Source organism: Fusarium proliferatum (genome assembly GCF_900067095.1).
Source record: "Fusarium proliferatum ET1 genome assembly, contig: FPRO_scaffold012, whole genome shotgun sequence".
NCBI classification, from domain to species: Eukaryota; Fungi; Ascomycota; class Sordariomycetes; order Hypocreales; family Nectriaceae; genus Fusarium; species Fusarium proliferatum.
Genome location: NW_022194801.1, coordinates 96,306 through 117,537, shown reverse-complemented (window position 1 = coordinate 117,537; position 21,232 = coordinate 96,306). Strand labels below are relative to the sequence as shown.

Here is a 21,232-nt window from a genome sequence, read left to right as displayed (position 1 = left end):
CACACTCTCTGGTCTTCTTGTCTTGGCAGGCCGTGTGTTCAGTTCATGTTACGTCGAGAAACCGAAAGAATGCTTGTCAAAAGTCGCCTATTTTTTCTTTCTTCTCTTGTATCGGATTTGTTCGTATTATGGTTAGTGGTGAGACACGCCGCACTGATAAAGCAGAGTTTGCACCCTCGATCGTTGCCGCCATCATTTTGATGTGAATTCTTTCTTTACAGTCTTTCTTCCAAAAGCCTCTTGATTGACTTCCCGACAGGCTCATATCTCCTATTAACTACAAAAAGTTCCTCATTTTCTTCACGTTTAATGCCCAATGTACAGCACCTTTTACACTTTCTCGGCCTCTCCGGAGCCCCGGTTTCCTCCGCCTCAGCCTGCGCCTCCGTATCCATCTCCGCTCCCTTGATGCCAAGACAAAAGTCGTACGAGTCACGTGCTCCGCCGCGGTGCTCCACCTTCCGCTCCGTTGAGGCTTGGCACAGCCGAAGTGGCGGCTTCGGGCCTCAGCACTCGGCATGCGCGGTCCAAACGCCGAGTGACCAACGAGAGGCATCTTGATGGCCGGCCTGTCCTGCACGTCTCCGATTGTGTGACTTCTCGGTGAGCATAAGCAGAAAACTCAACCATTGAGCTTTCTTTGAAGCATTGCGTGAGATGCGCCCGTGCTGAATGGGACCAATTCAACGCAAACAGCGATACTGAAGCGTAATTTCTAAGCGTTAAGTGTTAAGACTCAGTCAGGCTGCCTTGGCTTGGAGTATTGATGACAAAATTTTCCACTAAATAAGTTATGGTTGCTTTTTGAGCTACAGACACAACAAGTGATACCAGGGATGGTATCGAGCTTGTGCCTATCAAAAATCCCGGTTGGTTCACCGGAGCAAGGGATTCACTGCTGAAGTGTCTGATATCTTGCCGCTAATTTCCTCACTAGTGGAAAGAAACAATATGAGACTGGTAGGGATCCATCGGTTTGTTGAGGAACTCACCTTGCTTTTGCGCATGGCTTGCACATTGTAACCCCAGACCCCGCGTCCTACCCCCCCCCCCCCCCCATTCTTGATATTTTTGTACTCGGTGCATAAGGTATGGGAAACAACGGCTGCTCATCACTTTGTGCAGTAGTCTGTGAGACACTGGCCAGAACTAAACGATGCAGGCCTTCGTATCCTGTGTCCGAGCGAGTTGCATTTACAACGGCGGCTGAGGCGACTCTATTCCGCGACCGCTTGAGATCGACAGCTAGTAATAATAGTCTTGTTTCTTTTCTCAACGGTCAGATTCCGTGAAAATCCTGGGCATAATAGTTATAACCGATAAGATCTCGGAACGATATCCACTCAAATTGTCTGCCAAGATATAATGCCGTTAAGCCAACTTCCGCTTCGTGAACTCGTAGCTCAAACCAGCCAGTGACTTGGCCTGCAGCTTGCCAAGCACCCAAGGAGGCATTGATGCACAGTGACAAACTGGCCGTATTTTAAGGCTATCACTTCCTATTACGCCCGAGCTGTCACAGCATTAGACGCAGCCAAGGACTTTGGTGGGGCCGTACCGTATCTGATGCTAAGCCTTTAGAAACGTGGAATTTGGCAGATTGGCACTGAACCAAGAGATAGATTCGAGATCGTTGAAGCTTAATGATGATAAGGAAAACTAGATCGGATTCGCCACACAATGCTTCAAGCTGCCTGTCACATGTGAGGCTAGTAACGTAAAATTGAGGCTTAGAAGTCACTTCACTTTCACACTGATTTCAGGTTAATATGTTTTAGTACTTTAAATTGCTGTACCCTTCGATAAATATTGTTATTCCACAAGGCTACCGCTAGTACCTTATCATTGTCCCCGACATAATCTCAAGCAGGTGGAGTCACTGCTGGCCAAGACAGTTACCAAGGCTCTATCAATGAATGTTGTAGCTATCCCAGCCAGCCAAGAAACAAGCTTCTGACTAATAAAGACGGATGTCTTTCTAATAAGAAACTCTCTTGGCGGTTGGGTGCCGTCACTTGGCCGCATCTATCAACAGCCTACCCCAGATCAACAGTGCACAAGCTCCGCCAAGTTCGCCCAGCCGCCTCTGATTACATGCGTCTTGTATTTATTCATGATCTAGTGTCTAGGCGGAATGGGTCTCTTAGTTATTATCATGCATTTTCGTTTAACAATACGACTTGGCTTGGCTTGAATGGCCGAAGCTCAGTTGCCAAGCTTTCCGCCAAAACTATGTTGCTGTCGTAGCGCTTATTGAGTATATGTATTGGAGACTGAATGAACCATAGAATTAAACTCAAGGTTTCATTCTTTACTGAAAATACATGAGTGTTGAGCTGTGAATTATGAGCCATGATCTTTCTGGCGAGCCGAGTCATTGCAGGTCAAATTTATGTATTGGAGCCTATCACATATTGCTTTTCCAGGGGCTCAAGGTTGAGCACCGGAAATTGTGTACTTGATGCCTTGCGTTTCAACCTGAAGAGCAAAAATCATGAAGCAACTTTCTTTATATTTTTGGCGTGACCTTGTCACGATTTGTTTGCAGTCCTCTTCTGGCTGGATCTGACATGGACGCTGCTGACGAATCAATAATGCACTAAACACAATTATCAGCTTATCTGCAACCATCACATGCACGTATCTTCTCACATTAATGAAACGCACATATAAAGAACGAGTCGACTACCCCATCTCCCCTGGACCTCAGAATGCCTGCCTCGGCTCGGGTAGGGTCGAAGCTTGAGTTTGTCAGCGTGAGCCACCCAGACGAGGTAAAAAGCCGGCACAACAAGCGCAAAATTCATCAGCATGTGATGAAAGATATAGGATTATCAAGAAGAAAGAATACGCGGAGTAGGAAGTTAAGGATCGAGCCGGACATTTCAAAGAATCTGGCACTTCACGAAACCCATGCGGCTTACATATTCTCCCAACCAGATAATCATAGGCATGATGTGCTATCCCAGTCACCAGTGCAGCTTCATGAGCCAGGCGCAGATCGAGCACTCTACTCCAGGACTGACATTAGAGCTAAAATGATGGAGGCCTTTCGTAAGTAACATCTATCGTGAACTATAAAATCTCACAAAGGACAGTGCTTCGACCAAAGTCGTCCATATGCGACAAGGTCAGAGAGATGTGCTTCGCTATCGGCCTTGTCGACCAAGCTACTCTAAGTCTTGCACTTGCGGAGACCGCCCTATATAGCAATGGTTATACAGGTGATATGCATTCTGGGCGAGAAAATTCAACTGCACTGAAGCACTACAATCTCAGTTTACGTTTCACCAGCCAAAAGATCCAAACTTCGAATAGCGTGCCTTCTGACGAGATTTTGATCACTATTATAGGTCTTGCCAACTACGATGTAATGTTTGAGATTATAGCTGAAAGCCACTGCTAACCACCTACAGATGAGCATAGGCAGAGTCGAACGATACAGCACCCACCTGGCTGGCCTAGAAACCTTGGTACGCGGCCGCGGAGGAGTAGAAAGGCTTCGCTCATCATATTTGTTATTGTCTTTAATCTGGTAGGCAATAGTTAAGACCTGTCGCAGATCGGAAACTAACCAAGTTGATATTCACAGGTCAGATGTTATTGGAAGCCTGTCCCTAGACCGTCCACCGAGATTTGTAGCTCCTTCACACCTATGGACTCAGCCTGAGCCGCCCACAATCACCCATGCTCTGGCAAAAACCCTAAACGCTCTGTGCAACTTGTCACCAGTTCTTTCAGACTTATGTTCGGTTCTTCTATCACTCACAAGAGTTGCTAAGGCGTCTCTGCACTGGGAAGAGTCGACGTTCCGTTACTGTGAAACCATCCTCCATAGCTCATACTTTCTCCTCTTAGTGCCAAGGCACATACCGTCAGAGGGCCCAGAAGGGCATTCTTCTAGAATATCACTAATTCACCAAGCCGTTCGTTTGGCCGCTTTGAGGTTTCTCGTCACTGCTGCTGAGCACAGTCATCACACACTCGGCGCCATCCAGTATCGCAAACCTCAACTTTCACACCTACTGGCAGATTATGAGATATCGTGGGATGGATTGGAAGAACTTCGGGTCTGGGTACTGGTCATGGCGGTAGTGACCGAAGGGACTCATGACAAAAGTTGGATGACGGAGAGGATAGCCATCACGATTGAACGACTTGATTTGAACTGGACCCAACTAAAGGGAACGCTGAGGCAGCTTGCTTGGGTAGATTCCTTTGAAAGCCAGTTCAGTAAGCTGGAGGAGGCCATGAAGAGTCAGAAGGGGATAGCCAGGGTTGATTCAATACCGCGAAACTGATGAGAAATTGAATTCATGCGATTGGCCAGCTCGGATCAGATATCTCGGACTATGTGCCTCGGACTCTTCATCAACTAACCTGGCAGGCCCCCGATTACGGAAGATCAACCCGTTGTTCCTGTATTAGCATAATTCAATCCATTGAACTCGAGCATTGAATGGTCAGCTCGCTTTCAAACGATATCTAAGCCTCAACTAATAGAGCATGTATCAAATAGAGTCGTGCCTCAATATTTAGCCTAATAACGTTCCCCAGGTCAGTTCCTTCGATTTTGGGATACCTTCCTAATGATACATGTGGCGATGTGAGCTTTGGAAGAATTCGAGGGATTCTGCCGGGTTTTAGGCTCCTGTAAGAACGACGGTTCGAGTGCGAGGGGGGCGTTTCTGTGCGAAGGCACGGCTGTTTGCAATATTTTGTCTCTCTATTTAAGTAATGAAACCATTCAAGTCACTTTGAAAACGATACAAGTACTTCCCTTTGTTAGATTCTGAGATGAAGGTCAATAGTTTTATTAGCGCTCTGGCGTTGTTCGCTGCCGGAACTCGTGCATACAAACAGCTCACTCCCCAACGTGTAGCAAGTGATATCAAAGCAGAATAGTAATGAAGTACCCTCTGATCAGATACCTCTTGAGGATCAAAGACTAACTATCTGTAGTCTCAACCAGACACTTCAAGCTTTATACAAAATTGCCCTCGACAACAGCAATAACCGGGCCTTTGGACTCCCAGGTTACAAGGCATCGCTTGATTTTGTTCTTACACGTTTAGGCGGGGGTAACCATTTTGATATTACTGTTCAGCCATTCAATCATCTCTTTTCCCAAACTCGAAAGATTGTCTTGACAGGTCCCGATGGAGAACATGTTGATGCCGTCTCACTGCAGTACAATCATGCAACTCCTCTGCCTGGCGGCGTAGCTGCTCCTTTGGCTCTCGACCCCATGGATGATGTTCGTGGCTCAGGCTGTTTCGAGGACCAGTGGAAGGGCATTGACGTCCAAGGAAAAATTGCCTTGATCAAGCGTGGAAAATGTCAATTTGCAAACAAGCTCAAATTGGCCAAGGACAACGGTGCTTCAGCAGCCGTAGTATTCAATAATGATCCCAAACAAACAGCGGGATCTGGCTCCCTCGGAGCTGAGAACTTTGGTAAACTTGCACCAGTCGCTGTCGTCACGTACGACGAGGGAAATCCTTGGGCCGAACGTCTTAGAGGAGGAGAGAACCTTGAGGTCAATCTGACCATCGACGTCTTGACTGAAAATGCGAGACTTGGCAGATCATTGCTGATACCAAGGCTGGTGATTCTAACAGTGTTGTGATGCTGGGTGCTCATCTCGACTCTATTCAAGAAGGCCCTGGAGTTAATGATAATGGAAGTGGCGTCGCCGCCTTACTCAGTATCGCCGAGTCGGTCAAGAAGTATAAAAACTTCAAAAACAAGCTTCGATTTGCCTTCTGGGGTGCTGAAGAGAGTGGAATGATTGGATCGACTTACTACGTTTCTAACCTGTCCAAGGATGAGTCCAGCAAGATTCGATTTTACTACAACTACGACATGATTGCCTCTCCACAGCCTTACTACATTGTGTATGCCGACTCGGACGCACACAAATCTGGCGCAAAATACCTTTATGAGTTTTTGACCGGCAAAGGGTATCCTGCTAGGTACATGTGAATTCTGTCTCATAACGCCGGTTGAATGGACTCTGCTAACACGCCACAGGCGCTTTGGGGCGTCCTCTAACTACGTGGGGTTCCTTGAACTCGGCATCCCTTTATCTGGTATCTTCACAGGGGCTGGTGCTCCTCGAGATGCTTGCTATCATACTCTGTGTGATGACATCAAGAACATCAACCAGGAAGCATTCCTCATCAATGCTAAAGCTGCCGGTTACGCCGCCGCAAGTCTTGCCTTGAGTGTAGATGAGGTACCTATGCATGAGAACTCAAGTGTCAACCCTTTGGACAGGCGTGGAGTAGCAAGAAATATCGTTCGTTGAGCGAATGTCATTCGAGGTGCAGAGAAGATGCATAGCTGTGGGAGTGAGAGGAAGGTCTTCATGTGAGGCAGTGGCTAATTATTTTTAAGTCCGCTATATAAGATGGAGGTTTGGTTTATGGCAATTTTAACTTTGAATAATGATCAAAGTTATGTGCTGGTATTTACAACGTAGGGCTCGGGATGCAGAGGATCTGAAATCTCCCAGTCTATGAACCACATAGTTTCGCATTAGCAGACAAACAGATACAGTTTGACATGGGACCTTTTGTGCGTTATTTTGAATTTATAAACAACCCTAAGTAGACAGAATTTTAGGTCTTCCTTCGGCATCTAGATCGAAAACGTCTTCCTCAATCTTGGCCCCATTCCTCAAGGCCTCCTCAAGGCCTCCCCTCAGCATGTAGGGATCAGTTGAAAATCCCTTATGCCACTCTCGTCCTTCATATTCCTCTTCGACGGGTTTCTCACCAGTAGCCTGGATTGCTTTAGCACTCTTTTCAATATTCCCCCAAACTCGGAGAATGTTTTCTCCTGCGAGCAGACGGATCTGCTCATCTGTTGCACCTCGCTGCATGAGCACCTCCATCAAGCTGGGATACTTGGAAACATCCTCTAGCCCAATAGGCACGTTTGACATGCCAAAGAAATCCGCACCGATTCCAACGCAAGTCCAGCCACATACTTCTGCGATGTGGAAGATATGATCAGCCACATCGTGTATTGATGCTTGTTCCGGATGCTTCATGTTGAGGAAGCGGTTGAGGAAAACAGCCATAACTATGCCGCCGTTGTGCTTGACCTGTCGAAGAACATCGTCGGGGACATTTCGAAGATGCGGCTCAATGGCGTATGCTCCAGAATGCGAGAAGATCACTGGCGCTCGAGCAATACTGAGAACATCCCTCATTGTCTGATGAGAAACATGTGATAGATCAACCATCATTCCCAACCTATTCATCTCTCTGATAGCTACCTTTCCAAGCTTTGCAAGTCCGATGTCCGCAGTTCCAGAGGCAACAGTCGAAGCTGCCATTGCGAATGCATTGTCACAGTTGTGGGTAATTGTCATGTATCGTGCTCCCAGTTCATACATCTGCCGAAGGCTTGCAATGCTGCCACCAACCTGGTGGCCACCTTCAATGCCAATCATGCTTGCGATGCGGCCTGATTTGAAGGCCTTTCTAACGCAGGCCGCCGTATCGCAATACTCCAAGTCTTTAGGGTGCTCTCGGATGAAGCGCCGAGTCACATCAATTTGTTCAAGCGTGTCTCGAACGATCCACTTTGAGGAGATTAGCAACGGTCCAACACGAGAGAAAATTCGGCGAAAGAGTTGCCACTTACAGAAGGATCCTCGAAGTGCTTTTGCTGTTCATCGCAGTCTACATAGACGCTCCAGAATTGACCTCCGACCATGCCTTGCCTCAGCCGCTGTAAATCTGTATGGCCCAGCAATCGATTAGTAAAGTCGAAACGTTCATCGTAGATGCGGTTCTTGAGTTCAAGGCGGAGCATGAACGGTAGATCATTATGGCCGTCAATTAAACTGTGGATTGTCAGTGCAATTCTCTCTCTCAAGTAGGATCAAGAGTCAGCTTACGGCGTCGTCTTGAGGATTCGCTTGGTACGCTCTGCATAATTCGTGGGATCAATTGACTCTTGGCCAGGCCATAAGAAGGTAAATGGACTCAGGAAGAGCACGATCCCAGCGGTGATGACTGGATATCGAAATCGTGACCACCAAGCTGTGGCTGAGGAACTGGCGTGCAGTACCAACGCCCCATCGCGATTGTTATTAGTTGACGTCGTTGATTGGGGAGTGTTCGCCTGCTGGCTATTTCGTCGGGGCGGCGAGGCCACAGTCGGTGACGAGTCGGCCATGATCACCAAACTATGCTTGCGAAAATGAATAACTTGAGCATGGAAATTAATGACCAATTGCTTGAAACTTATACGAGTCTAGATCGGAGCAGAGTTTGCGATTGAGTCATGATTATTTATCCTTGCTAACCACTGAACAAGTGGAGTCGTAAGCGGGCTACAATGAGATTGACACACTAGTAACTCAGCTACATGATGGATGGATCAGCAAACGCAGGGACAGGATTGAAGCAGATAACAAGAAAAGAAAAAGACATATTTTTATTGAAAGACCGCCTTGATATGGATTATATCAATGAAATGTTGTCTTTTCTCGGATTCAGATTGATTTTTCGTCGTCGTTTCGAGGTTTTATCATCAGGCGGGATGTGAACTAGCGGCATTGCGACGGTAATGGTGCCACTGTCTGAGACACCAAGATGTCAACATCAGAACAAAAAAAGTGTACTTGACACCCAGAACTGGTACTCTTTTCTTTTTCCCGGATATAATTAAGTCAACCAAAATGATAAGTTCCAAGTAGTTGCTATATCGAACTTGACAACGGTTCTTGAGCATCCATCTCAATCCTGGACCCCTTGAATCAGATTCTTGATTCCCTCACCATTCATGGTTTTCTTCCACGCTTCCGGAGCTTGATTGAAGGGAGTAACGCTACTAATCAGAGACGAAACTGACACCTTTCCGGATTCAAGAAGCCCAAGAGCAATGTCAAAATCCCCAGGGCCGTATCGAAACGAGGTTTTCAATACCATTTCTCTCTCGCACATGGCGTGAAGAGGCAAAGTCTGCATAGCTTTGCCAAGTCCAATTTGAATAAAAACACCTCCGCGTCTCAAAGAATAGATACCAAGTTGGGCTGATGATTCGACTCCGGTGCATTCCAGGACAACATCAGCACCATCGACAAGACCAGTCTCTTGTTTCAACCTAGCAGCTTCCTGTTCAGGTGTTGAAGCGGAATTCGATTGGGGCTTATAGGCTTGGCACTTGAGACCTTTTTCTGCAAACTCAAGTTTGTTCGCGTTGACATCGGTGATGACAACCTGCTTGGCTCCATAGGCCCACGCTGTTGCCGCTGTGAGATAGCCCACAGCCCCCGCTCCTTGGACTATGACTATATGGCCAGGCCGTACATCGGCGAGACGAACACCATGGACAGCGACACTCAAAGGTTCCACGAGTACAGCCTCTTCCAGGCTGACGGAGTCGGGAATTCTATACGCGAAGTCCTCTGGGATCTTGAAATATCGAGAAAGCGTTCCGTGCGTCGAAGGGGGATCCGCAGCGAACTTCATCTTCTGGCAGAGATTGTATCGTCCGGATTTGCAGTATGTGCAACTCTTACATGAGAAGCCTGGTTCAATAGCCACGCGGTCACCAGGCTCGAGGCTCGAAACCGCTGGGCCGGCTTTGTAGATGACTCCGGAAGCTTCATGGCCCATCACCAGAGGATGCCCCTCAGAAACCTTTCTTGCAAACCCGCCTTCTGTCCAGAAATGAACCTGCTGCTGTCAGCGTTATATCGAAGACTGTTGGGTTGATACTCACATCGCTACCACAAACACCTGTGTATGCAATCTTCACAATTACATCATGCGGATCTTCAATCTGAGGGATTGGTCTGTCACCGAAGCGAGCGTCTTCAGGGCCATACAGAAAACATGATGGGTTCTATCAAGCTTTTGTCAGTCCATTATTTATCAAAAGCTAGGGCGATACTGACCGTCTCACTCATAGTGTAAAGTAAGATAGAAAAGGTCCAGAACCAAAGGACAAAAGACGCAAGTGTATGGATACTTTCAAAATTATGAAACCTTTGCTACAATATATGTATATACATTCGACACGGCTGTTACTGTAATCGCAGTCAGGTGATAATTCTCTTCGGGTCACTGTCCTCCGAAGGTGGGGAAGCATGACTGCATTGCCGATGTCACCTCTTCATCGCGAGCAATCAGAACAGAGAATTGAAATGTTGGGGATGACCGGGTTGTGGTAGGCCAGTCCAGTTCACAACCCATCTGCATCGCATCGCTGGCATGGATATGATAATTCGACAATATCTTTAAAAATGATTGATAGTATATACAAAGTTTGATTTTCGTGACTGTAATGAGAAAGGCAGGTAGTGTAATCAGCTATAGACTTTTAATGGGCAAAAATAGCTTGAATACTGGTAGGCTTTTCTGCACTTGACAGTCGTCTCTTATTCTATATAGATTACCTAGACAGATGATAATTTGAAACCATTCTCAGACTCAACTCAGTGGTCATTACTTTGTGGATATTTGCACTCTTATTCAATACCGACCGTCGAAAACTAAATCTATGGCACTTTAGAGTCCCCCCCCTTTAACTGTCTTATGGCAACACGTAGCCTCCATCAATCAGAAGATCGCTTCCGGTCATGTAAGTTGAAGCATCGCTAGCAAGGTACAAGTAAAGACCCTTGATCTCCTTGACGTGTCCCTGTCTTCCAAGAACAGCCATGCGATACGCCTCATTAAGCGCCTCGGGGCTTGCACCCATCTTTGTATCAAAGAAACCAGGAGATACGATATTCACACGAGCGAACTCACGCCATTCCCTAGCGAGAGACTTTCCAAAGTGTGTTATAAAGGCCTTGCTCCCGTTATAGACTGGCTGATCAGTTGGTACGTTGACGATATGGGCACTCATGCTGGAGGTGATAATAAAGTTCCCGAAACCCTGACGCTTGAAAATCTCGCCGGCGTATTTGGCAGAGAACACAACTCCGTCAACTACATGGTTCTTAGTGGGACCAAAGACGTTGGGGGTGATCACTTACCATTCACTGACATCTGCTTCCTGTATTCTTCCAGAGTTTGCTCAAGCATGGGTTTTGAAATTGCCATGCCTATCACCAATTTCTTAGCTCTATCCAGAATACCATGATCCTTGGCCCGGAAACACTCACCTGCATTTGCAACATAGACATCGATTTTGCCAAAATCGTCAAGAACGGCCTTTAAGGCATTTTGAATTTGCTGTGAGTCGGATACTGAGGGAAACATTCGTGTTAGGTGCTGCTAGAGGCTCTGCTATGAAAGGTACCCACCGTCGACCTTGTAAGCAGTTGCTTTGGTGCCATGTTGCTCTGAGAGCAGTCGAGCCTTTTCAATGGCAGCGTCATTCCTGAAACACGTATTAGGCCAGTTTGGTGAAATCAATCAAAAGAAGAGTATTATGAGCAACTCACGAGTTATACCAAAGAGCGACATTTCCGCCTGCCTCAGCGTAGCCCTCAGCTACCGCATACCCTAGACCATCGGCAGCTCCGTTAACAACGAGGACCTTTCCATTCAAGCGAAGCTGCTCCAGCACATTGTTGGGAATATTGGGAAAGGGTTTAGGGAAACCCTCTCGCACTTTGGTGGCATCTTCGACTGACATAGACATGATGAATGAATTCTGGGTGCCTAACAATGACACAAGCACAAGAGCAATCAATATATATACACATAAAAATGAGAAGAAGGAGAGGGGTATCATTATGTGAAGAGCTCCGTGCGTTCACTCATCTGTTTCTATCTCTCCCAAAAACCCCACATCGGAGCACTAAACACCGACGCTGGACCGCACCCAGGTTAACTACTCCGTACAATGATTCGATGGGTAATAATGTCACTTTTCCCCCATATTTCTTTTTCCAGTTCTATGCGCGCCAGTCACACGGTTTGTTAGTTTCGGTATACAGATCGAAACACAGAACCCGCCTTTCCTGATTAGGAGTCTAGACTGCAACGACATCTCACCGGGTATCAAACCTTGTAGAGGCTGAGGTCGATATATATGATAGTGTCAATACCTTACTTCTGAAATGCATTAACTTTGTACTTGGAAGGCAAAAGTATTTGCGATCAATTCAAGGTACACGGCAATTAGCGACAGCGGGGCAGTTCAGCTTATCATTGAACGGCTGATTGGCCAATTTCAACCAGGATCTCGTTTTGTGGCTGTCTGACAGCAGGAAAGATATCTTTCCCCTGATGACGATGCAACCTGGCTTTCACCACGTTTCCCGAGCATCTGCAATCTGCAATCTTCAATTGTCAGGAGTTGTAAGTATAACGGACCCAACTGGCTAAGATGTGGCTTCTTGGGCTTCAAGATGACGGCTCCTCGCTCCTCACGCGCCTCCTCCGCTTCTCAGGCGTGATACTGGCCGCATTACTCGCCTACGCCTTTCGAAAAGGTTACCGAGTTCGCAAGAAGTTCCAGGCCCTCGAGGATCAGGGGATCGTATGTATTCCTGTCATCACTAAATGACCTCAGTTTCTGATGCAAGAGATAGCCCATTATGAAACATTCTATGATTCTCGGTCACCTTGAAGTTGTTGGGAAACTAGTCTCAACACTTCCACCTGACGCCCACGGCGATTACCTGATGCTAAAGATTCAAGAGAACTGGCGAGAGCTCTTCCCTCAATGCACAAAATGCCCACCCGTTGCTTATATCGATACGTGGCCCTTCACGGCGCCGATGGTTATCTCTCTCAACGCAAATGTTTCGGCTCAGTTCACACAAGAACACTCATTACCCAAGGCTTATGAACAAAAGCATGTTCTCTATCCCCTCACAAAGAACCGAGATTTGGCCTCTATGGAGGGTGCGGAGTGGAAGGTCTGGCGTAAAAGACTGAGCCCAGCTTTCAGTATTCAAAACATCAACAGTCGTTTACCAGACATTCTTGACGAGGTGGAGGACTTTGCCAATATTCTCAAGAGCAAAGCAGGAAAAGACGGAGAATGGGGCGAGGTCTTCCCACTTGGAGATGCCACTGCTAATCTCACTCTCGATGTTATCATTCGCCTCTTTCTGTAAGTTCCACTATGTCTCGGAAGATTTGCCGATGTCAAGTACTGGATACCAATAACGTCACAAAGGAACATTCGCATCCACGAGCAGTGGGGAAGAAGCTCACCTGTTTGCGCCGCCCTCCTTGACAGCATTTCTAGGTTGTACTTCTTCCTCAATCCTGCCAACTTCATCCAATACTGCAATCCGTGGCGCCATTTCAGACTCTGGCAGAACTACAGAACTCTTGTCAAAAGCTTCACTCCTGCCCTTCAAGAACGCATGAACAAGCTTCAGCAGGATCGCACAGCGAAGGGAAAGACACTGGTCGATCTAATCGTACAGGCTCTCGAGGCCGAGAGAGCTGAACAGAAAGGAGCGGGACAGGACAGCAAGGACCAATCGAGCATGGAGCTTGACGCTGACTTCCTGGAGATGGCAATTGGGCAGATCAATACTTTCCTCTTCGCAGGTTTTGATATCACTGCGGCAACTATTGCCTGGCTTTTCCGCTTGCTCAGCGAATATCCAGATGTTTTGGCCAAATTGCGAGCGGAGCATGATGCAGTCCTTGGCCCGAATGCCTGGGGTGCTGCAGATGTGATAAGGGAGAACCCGCAGTTGCTGAACCAGCTCCCTTACACACTAGCTGTACTTCGAGAATCTATGCGTTATCATACCAATGTCGGTTCAATGCGTCGTGGCGAGCCCGGGTTCTTCCTCGTGGGTCCGCCAGGCTCTGATCCTGGATTTGAGGGGAAGAAGCTGCCAACCGAGGACTTCATTGTTTGGGATGGGTCATATGCAATCCATCGTGACCCTGACATCTGGCATAGAGCCTGGGAGTTTCTTCCAGAACGTTTTCTTGTCACTGATCCGGAGGATCCATTGTACCCGCCACCCAACGGCTGGCGTTCATTCGAGGCCGGGCCACGGGTCTGCATCGGGCAGCATCTTGCCACCGTTGAGATAAAACTAGCCATGGTACTGGTAGCGAGATGCTTCGATGTAGAGTGTGCATGGGAAGAATGGGACCAGATCAAGTAAGTCTCCTGGTTTCTCAGTCACGTCGCGGGCTGCGTTACTGACCAAAGCCTTTCGTACAGTGGAACTACAAACTCTGAAAAGGCACGACCGACTGTCTGGGGTGATCGTTGCTATCAAGTTGGGACAGATTCGCCGCCACGAGTCAAGGATGGTATGCCTGTGCATGTCAGGACGCGTGGACTGTAGAGCTGAGTCGACATTGAGAAAAGTGATAATAGCTGAGCGAGCAAGAGACTGTTGCGCATTGGAATCGATGGGGGCTAGACCAGACCGGTAGGTATTGCTAGCAAAAGACCATTTAAGTATCTGTGAACACAGCATCCTGGACTTGGTTATGTAGGAGCGACCATCACAAGGAAGCTCTATCTCAGTTGTTATATCTTTGAACTGATCTGGTATACGATGTGGTAGCATTGCTCCTTATTTGGCTAGACCCCCCAGAGCAATATCCTTCCTGTACACCATGTCTTCGAAAGATACACTGTCGACACCCATATATGCCTTGCGACGTGCCTCTTCAAGGGTATCACCGTAAGCAGCAACCGAAAAGACACGCCCTCCCGCGGTCTTCAACAAACGGTCCTCCTAACGGGTTCCAGCATGAAAGACAACCACCCCCTCAGGTGGAGAACTCAGTGCGGCAACCTTTCCAGTTTTGTAGTCCCCTGGGTATCCGCCGGATGCAATAACAACATTGCATGCAAAACCTGACTTAATTCTAATGGTGTTTTTCACTTGTGCGAGTGTCCCATTTGTACATGAAAGCATGACCCTCGCGAGGTCGGTGTCTTCATGGATAAGAAGCATCGAGCTTTGGGTTTCTGGGTCGCCGAAGCGAACGTTGTACTCAATGACTTTAGGTCCCGATTTGGTGACCATGACTCCAGTGAACAAGAGGCCACAGAAAGGACGGCCTGGTAGGGTTATTAGCGGTCGAATTGAAACGAGATACTATGGGTAGCTCACCCTCTTTTGCAAGAGCGTCAAATGTAGGTTTCAAGATGACTTCATCAATCTTCTGTAAGACATCTGGGGTCACCATAGGCACAGGTGAGTAAACGCCCATGCCTCCAGTGTTGGGTCGCTTGTTTCCCTCTAGAATGCGCTTATGATCTTGCCCAGGTGGAAGAGAAAAGAAGGTCTTGCCGTTACTAAAGGTCAAGATGCTGATCTCGTACCCGTCCATGTACTCTTCGATTACGACCGAGGAGCCCGCCGTAGAAAATTTGCCATCGCTCATGATGCTGCGAAGATCTTCCAGTGCTTCTTCTGGTGTTTCAGGGAGAACTACGCCCTTCCCTGCGGCGAGGCCGTCTACCTTGATGACGATACGGTGGTCGTTGTCGGTGAAAACATGGCGCACGTATACACTGGCGGCCTCGAGGTTGTCAAAACTCCGGTGGTGGGCAGTCGGAATGCCGAACCTATTCATGAACTCCTTCGCAAAGACTTTGGAGCCTTCAAGTTCTGCGGCCTCGCGCGAAGGTGCGAAGCAAGGCACGCCAACTAAAAAGAGGAAATGTCATTTAGGTAAGGTTGATGAATAGAGATCGATAGCTGCTCCCTGACCTTTGCGAAAGAATTCTTCGATGCCATTCACCACATCGTCATCAGGCCCAACAACTACCAAACCTATACCGAGTTCCTTGGCACGCTTCGCCAAATCGTGATATTCCGAGCTGCTGACGCCTTCCAGGGAGGAAATCCCGGCTGTGTTGTTGCAGGCTGCAACCTCATGTGTGCCAGCATTGCCAGGGAATACGAAAACATGTTTGACTGATCTGGATTGACTCAGCTGCCAGGCCAAGGCATGCTCTCGGGCACCTTTCCCGATACCAAGCACCAGGAGGTCTCTGTCAGTCATTGGTTAATGTTAATAAGGCGACGTGATCTGTGATCAAAGCTGATACCTAGTACCTAAGTGTCAGTTGATGGTACACGGGCGGGTGAAATCAGGCTGCAGGGAGAGGGTGAAGGCGTGGAGAAGTGTAAAAGTGAGGAGACGGGAGGGTCAAGGAGGAGGAGGGGGAGGCCGTGGTGTGAAAATGCTCAATTCCTTACTCCCAGTGCCTCCTCAAGGTTGGCCTCTGCACACGAGAACTTACATGACTCTTGATAACTGCCTACGTGCTGACCTTCCAATCAGATTTCCCTTTTAAAAGGAAACCTAATGTGTTTTGGCGCCGATAAGGCCTGGGTTCGCAGGCATCAGCCAGGGCGGCCGTTGGCGTGAGGACCAGGACCAGCAATAGTTAAGGTACTATAGGTACGCAGCCTCAAGAAGTTAAAATTTGAGGTGAATATTAAGGTACTTATCTAGGTACCTATCTATTTTATGTTTCGCTTGCTCTACTGTTTTATGTTGGGTGCTGCTGCTTCTAGCCTTTGGAAGACTTACTAGAAACTTTACATACCTACCTAGATTATGAAAGGCATACAAAACCTTGAGCAACAAAAACACTTCTACGTATATTTATGTCATGTTTCTTTGATAAAGCTTTCATCGCTATAAGTTGTCTGTTTCAGTACCTATATTAGTCCTACATTCCATGCCAGAATATGCCCTCTGAGCTTCGACATCGAGGTTATTACCAATGCTACATATACTTATTCTTCGACCATCCTGTAACTGCATAACAGGCTCGCTTGACTGTACACTCAGATGAAAACTATGGCTATGGTACATGATCATATCTTCGCTGGAGTTAATTGCAATATTTAAATAGCCAGTCAACAAGCAGACATCAGTTTTGGTAATAGTAGAGGGTGTACTTCTGTGTAACAAAAATGAGGAAGCTAAGGATGCTGTCAACAGGATCATAGTTGAGCGTGCTTTCGGCGAACTGGAGAATAAATCGTCATTGAGTAGCGCCTGGCTGGTCCTGAATCGAGTGTCGTCACAATCACGAATGCAAAGATACGGAGGATGTTCCCAGTTGTACAAGATGCACCGAGAATGTATGACGGAAACCTTGGATCTGATACAGGCGGCATGGAAGTTTATATCCCATCAGACCTAGTCACTGTCGAGAAAATTCTGGAATTCCAGCAGACGATCCTAGAACCAACCATCAGGGGGCCTTGGGGGGTCGAGAACGAAGGCAAGGTGACCCCATATTCACTCCTATCAGTCACGGTCTGATAGACTCTAGATAGAAAGTCGGCTGAGTCCATCTGCACTGCAATAATGCAGACTGTCGATGGCCCAAAGCTTCTGAAATACAACACCTGGTTTGGCGATCCTGGCACAAGTCTTCTTTCCACTCCCCGAAGATGCCTCAGGTCTTGCAGATACGATGATAGCATGTACCGAGGCGCAGCTGGAGCGCGTACACATGCAGTTCCAATAAAAGGCCTCCAGTTGATATCTGGGGGCGTATCGAGATCATCGACTTTGGAGCATTGCCATAAGGTGTTGTCCCAGGTTCCCACATATTTTATGTCTAAGCGTTCTCGTAGATGTGTTGGTCTCCCATGTAGGCACCTCATTAGGAGTGGCGGTGGTTTTTGGTAGTCCATTCCACAGAAGAAGCCATCAAAGGAGCTTACAACGGCGCCCGAGAGATAATTCCAAGGGGAAATAGCTAAGGACGAACCTCGGTCAAATTCTCTCTTTGTGGTAATAGTCTGCAATTGGACTTGTAATGGTCCATAGAGAGAAAACTGAGGTTCCTACATGTCAGACTGAATGGTCGTGTTTCCAGACTCGCTCAGACACCGTCACTTAGATGGGCTACCGGAGAGCATTTTGTTGTAGGTCTTTTGAATCATTCAGTCTTGTTTCATACTAACAGGCTTTCCAGTTGGGTTAGAGTATGTATCGGAGGAAATAATAGATCTCGACGTTCAGATGCCACTGGCGAATGACCAAGAACTCCAGATTATTACCTTGATTAACTTCGGATCTCTGCTATGAGCATGCCGGCGTTGCTATTGCATTTCCGATACGTGATCGGTGATAAGCAAGATGGTGTGGAGCTTCATCACCAAATGCTTGTCGCCCAACGAAGTTAAACGGGAATAGGGAACCATTAAGTCCGTGATGCCAATACTATAAGACACAGCACAGTATCAGCGCATATGAATTGGAACAATCCACACATCGAGCTCGAAACTTACATATCCTCTAGAATTGAGTCTCATAAACAATCAGATCAAAATGAAAACTCCTGTTTGGTTCATTACCGGAAGTTCCAACGGCCTTGGCCTACTTCTCAGCCTGAGAGTCTTGAAAGCAGGGCACAGAGTCATTGCAACTGTCCGAGACACAGCGAGATCAGCCGATGCTGTCCGCCAAATCGAAGAAGCTGGAGGAAGGGTCATCACCATTGACCTGACTGAATCCAAGGCCAGCATCACCAAGAAAGTGCAAGATGCAGAGAAGGTTTATGGGAGGATCGACTTTTTGGTGAATAACGCTGGGTACTCCGTCTTGGGAGGTATCGAGCTCTTTACGTAAGTCAGCCCTGTATTGTTAAAACGACTGAGCGCCCACTAAAGCCTGTGATAAGGGAGGCCGAGGCCGAACATCAGATCCAGACGAATGTTTTTGGTCCTTTATACACTATTCAAGCTGCCCTCCCCGGAATGAGAAGCCAGGGTTCCGGTACTATCATCAACATTAGCAGTATCGCTGGCCAAGATGCCCAACCCAGCTGCGGACTCTACAGTGCCAGCAAGTTCGCTCTTGAAGGTCTGAGCGAGAGTTTGTCTAAGGAGGTCAAAGAGTTCGGCATAAATGTTTTGCTGGTTGAGCCCGGTGCGTTCCGTACAAATTTCCTGGAGGCCAGCATTAAGAGCAATATTTCTGGCGAAAAGGCATATCAAGGGACGTTGTTGGAAGCAACACTTCAGAAGTTTGAGAAGGCAGCTGGAAAGCAGCCTGGAGATCCCAGTAAGGCAGTGGAAATCATCTTCGAGGTGGCCACGGGCGAGGGAGCAGCAGGTCATCTAAAGGGAAAGATCCTGAGATTACCCTTGGGCCAAGATTGCTTTACTCGTCTGAATAAGAAGCTTGATTTTCTTCAGCATGATATTGAAGCAACACGAGAGGTGGGTATCACAACGGACCTAGACGAGAAGTAGACTGGCATAGGAAGCTCAAGTCACAGGGCAGTCAACCAAGATGCTACAATATGACCACGAGTTTTTATCAGGAGTACATACTGTCAATTATCAGCTAGAGTCTCATTCGAGCATTCCAGATTACGTCTAAATGTAAGATAATGCATACATGCCCATTAGCATATCGGCCCAGGTTACGATACAGATGGCTTGGCTTGATGTCATGCACAACGAACTCTTTGTCATAATGAAAGCAATTTCCAGCCAGTCCTCAAAAGCGCATTGAGTTGCAGGTTTGCCAAAACCTAAGTAGACATACAAGAAAGCACAAAGACCGACTTAAAGGCCGGGCATTGTGGAACAAGGCACGTGTCGAGTAAACACCATGGTGTCTTTGTCCGGGAACAGCAACAATGGGCCTAGCAAGGCCAGATTGTCAGCCCAAGGCATGTTTACAGACTGAACACTTGAAATCATGCCCCATGAAAGGGTTGAATGAACATTGTAGGCACATAACAGCTCATGAAACTGAACGAGCTTATAAGGCCAGGCGACAAGCCGTGGATTTCTACTGAATCCTAACCCAACACTAGCAGTGCGATCATTTTCAGTTATTGCCTATTCAACATACAAAATTGCTCTCATTAGTAAGAAATAATGTATCCCGAGAGGCCACAGTCAGTTGCAGACTTAGTTCCGCTTCCGCAGGGCAATGGCCCCAAGATAAAGGCCTTCGACTTCCAGGGCCCCCAGCAGATCGAGTTCTTAGACTATCTAGGATCAGGAATACATTCTATTGTGTTCAAAGTGAGGATCAAGGGTCAAATTTATGCTCTGAAACTTGCAAGTGTCAATTGAATTGGACAAAGTACAACCAAAGACTAACAAGGAGTAGTTCAGGTTCCCGAGCGACGAAAGCTGGGTCTCACCAGCGCACGAGGACAACTGGGATGACCCAGATGCACTCGGAGCCTTTTACCCCTATTCTGAACCTTTTACCTGCGAATGCCGTGCATTTGGCCGACTCCAAGAGGCCGGTCACGAAGAACTAGCAGTCAAATGTTTCGGCTATATTCTGCTGGATGATGCACACGAAAATACCATGATGAATCAGTTCGCCCATCTCCCCGCCCACAGACTCAGCTTCACCTACGATGGCTATAATGATGATGATGAAGAAGAATATTACAATGATCCTTACCTTCGAGATATGAGGTCTCTTTTTCGTTGCAGCGATGGTAGCCTCCCGCCACTTCGAGGGATCGTTAAGGAGTTTGGAGTGAGCAAAGACTTGGATCACAAAGGCGCCAAAAGGATCCTCAGAGATATCAAATACGTACAGCAACTTGGAATTACGGACCTAGATATTGCATACAGGCAGATCATCAATGGTAAGCTGTCCGATTTCAGCACATCCATCACGGTTCCTCATTTTGCCAGCAACCCAGAGTGGAATCCACATCTCACACAACGTTGCAGATCGAAGATAGAGTTTGAGCTCTTCGTCACCTGCTACAAGGACTTTCGAGACTTTGATATAATGATACACGAATGGAACGAGGATCACAAGGACAAGCAAATCAATGCCAACGCCCTGCCCGAAGGATACCCCCCCGAGAGCAGGCGGTTGAGAAACACTTCGGCCCAAAGGCGCCTCTATACTCATGTTGATCCGAGGAACTACACAAGGTATTTTCCATATACCAACAGTCGAGGAGAGATTGTCCAGAGAGAACGCGCTCTTGGAAGGAAGCCATCCGCGTGGTATATGGAGTGCTCAGCCGCCGTAGTGCGCAGACTTAAAGAAATCAGAAAGATTGACGCCGTCTTCATTGGCAGTACCTGAATGGACATATCGCGCCGTTGAACTAGGGGTAGCGCTCATTTAACCAGAAGCATATGAGGAAGAGTCAGAGGCGAGCGAGTTCAGACTTTGCAAAAGAAAACCTGTATTACCAGAATCATAGACTTACTTGCTATTTATTTAGCATACAGAAGGATACCCCATCTGGGTTAGAGGTATTAGACACAAGACTTTAGCTATAAAAAGACATGTGCTCCTAGGCCTTGTTTTAAAACGATTTGTTCCCAATTGCATGAGGTCTA

General features: G+C 47.4%; 8 protein-coding genes across 8 annotated transcripts; 4 read left to right on the top strand and 4 right to left on the bottom strand.

The window, feature by feature from the left end:
• Positions 1–3,038: 3,038 nt before the first annotated feature.
• Positions 3,039–4,301, top strand: FPRO_13133 (uncharacterized protein; the record flags this gene model as incomplete). Its single annotated transcript, XM_031222552.1, has 4 exons — positions 3,039–3,054; positions 3,099–3,370; positions 3,417–3,535; positions 3,593–4,301. 4 exons carry the CDS (start codon positions 3,039–3,041, stop codon positions 4,299–4,301), a joined length of 1,116 nt encoding a protein of 371 aa, XP_031088000.1.
• A 496-nt stretch (positions 4,302–4,797) lies between these two features.
• FPRO_13132 (uncharacterized protein) lies at positions 4,798–6,310 on the top strand (the record flags this gene model as incomplete). Its single annotated transcript, XM_031222551.1, has 4 exons — positions 4,798–4,904; positions 4,963–5,539; positions 5,587–5,975; positions 6,034–6,310. The coding sequence occupies 4 exons, from the start codon at positions 4,798–4,800 to the stop codon at positions 6,308–6,310; spliced, it is 1,350 nt and encodes a 449-aa protein (XP_031087999.1).
• Positions 6,311–6,607: 297 nt separating this feature from the next.
• On the bottom strand, positions 6,608–8,193 carry FPRO_13131 (uncharacterized protein; the record flags this gene model as incomplete). Its single annotated transcript, XM_031222550.1, has 3 exons — positions 6,608–7,594; positions 7,657–7,858; positions 7,913–8,193. 3 exons carry the CDS (start codon positions 8,191–8,193, stop codon positions 6,608–6,610), a joined length of 1,470 nt encoding a protein of 489 aa, XP_031087998.1.
• Positions 8,194–8,756: 563 nt separating this feature from the next.
• On the bottom strand, positions 8,757–9,931 carry FPRO_13130 (putative xylitol dehydrogenase; the record flags this gene model as incomplete). Its single annotated transcript, XM_031222549.1, has 3 exons — positions 8,757–9,698; positions 9,745–9,867; positions 9,920–9,931. 3 exons carry the CDS (start codon positions 9,929–9,931, stop codon positions 8,757–8,759), a joined length of 1,077 nt encoding a protein of 358 aa, XP_031087997.1.
• Positions 9,932–10,557: 626 nt separating this feature from the next.
• FPRO_13129 (uncharacterized protein) lies at positions 10,558–11,616 on the bottom strand (the record flags this gene model as incomplete). Its single annotated transcript, XM_031222548.1, has 5 exons — positions 10,558–10,958; positions 11,006–11,074; positions 11,135–11,218; positions 11,276–11,352; positions 11,417–11,616. The coding sequence occupies 5 exons, from the start codon at positions 11,614–11,616 to the stop codon at positions 10,558–10,560; spliced, it is 831 nt and encodes a 276-aa protein (XP_031087996.1).
• Positions 11,617–12,306: 690 nt separating this feature from the next.
• On the top strand, positions 12,307–14,248 carry FPRO_13128 (related to sterigmatocystin biosynthesis P450 monooxygenase STCS; the record flags this gene model as incomplete). The annotated part of the gene is made up of 4 exons (XM_031222546.1): positions 12,307–12,459; positions 12,512–13,038; positions 13,105–14,058; positions 14,122–14,248. 4 exons carry the CDS (start codon positions 12,307–12,309, stop codon positions 14,246–14,248), a joined length of 1,761 nt encoding a protein of 586 aa, XP_031087995.1.
• Positions 14,249–14,647: 399 nt separating this feature from the next.
• Positions 14,648–15,926, bottom strand: FPRO_13127 (putative bifunctional purine biosynthetic protein; the record flags this gene model as incomplete). Its single annotated transcript, XM_031222545.1, has 3 exons — positions 14,648–14,976; positions 15,029–15,568; positions 15,632–15,926. 3 exons carry the CDS (start codon positions 15,924–15,926, stop codon positions 14,648–14,650), a joined length of 1,164 nt encoding a protein of 387 aa, XP_031087994.1.
• A 2,295-nt stretch (positions 15,927–18,221) lies between these two features.
• On the top strand, positions 18,222–19,147 carry FPRO_13126 (uncharacterized protein; the record flags this gene model as incomplete). Its single annotated transcript, XM_031222544.1, has 2 exons — positions 18,222–18,517; positions 18,574–19,147. The coding sequence occupies 2 exons, from the start codon at positions 18,222–18,224 to the stop codon at positions 19,145–19,147; spliced, it is 870 nt and encodes a 289-aa protein (XP_031087993.1).
• Positions 19,148–21,232: the final 2,085 nt, after the last annotated feature.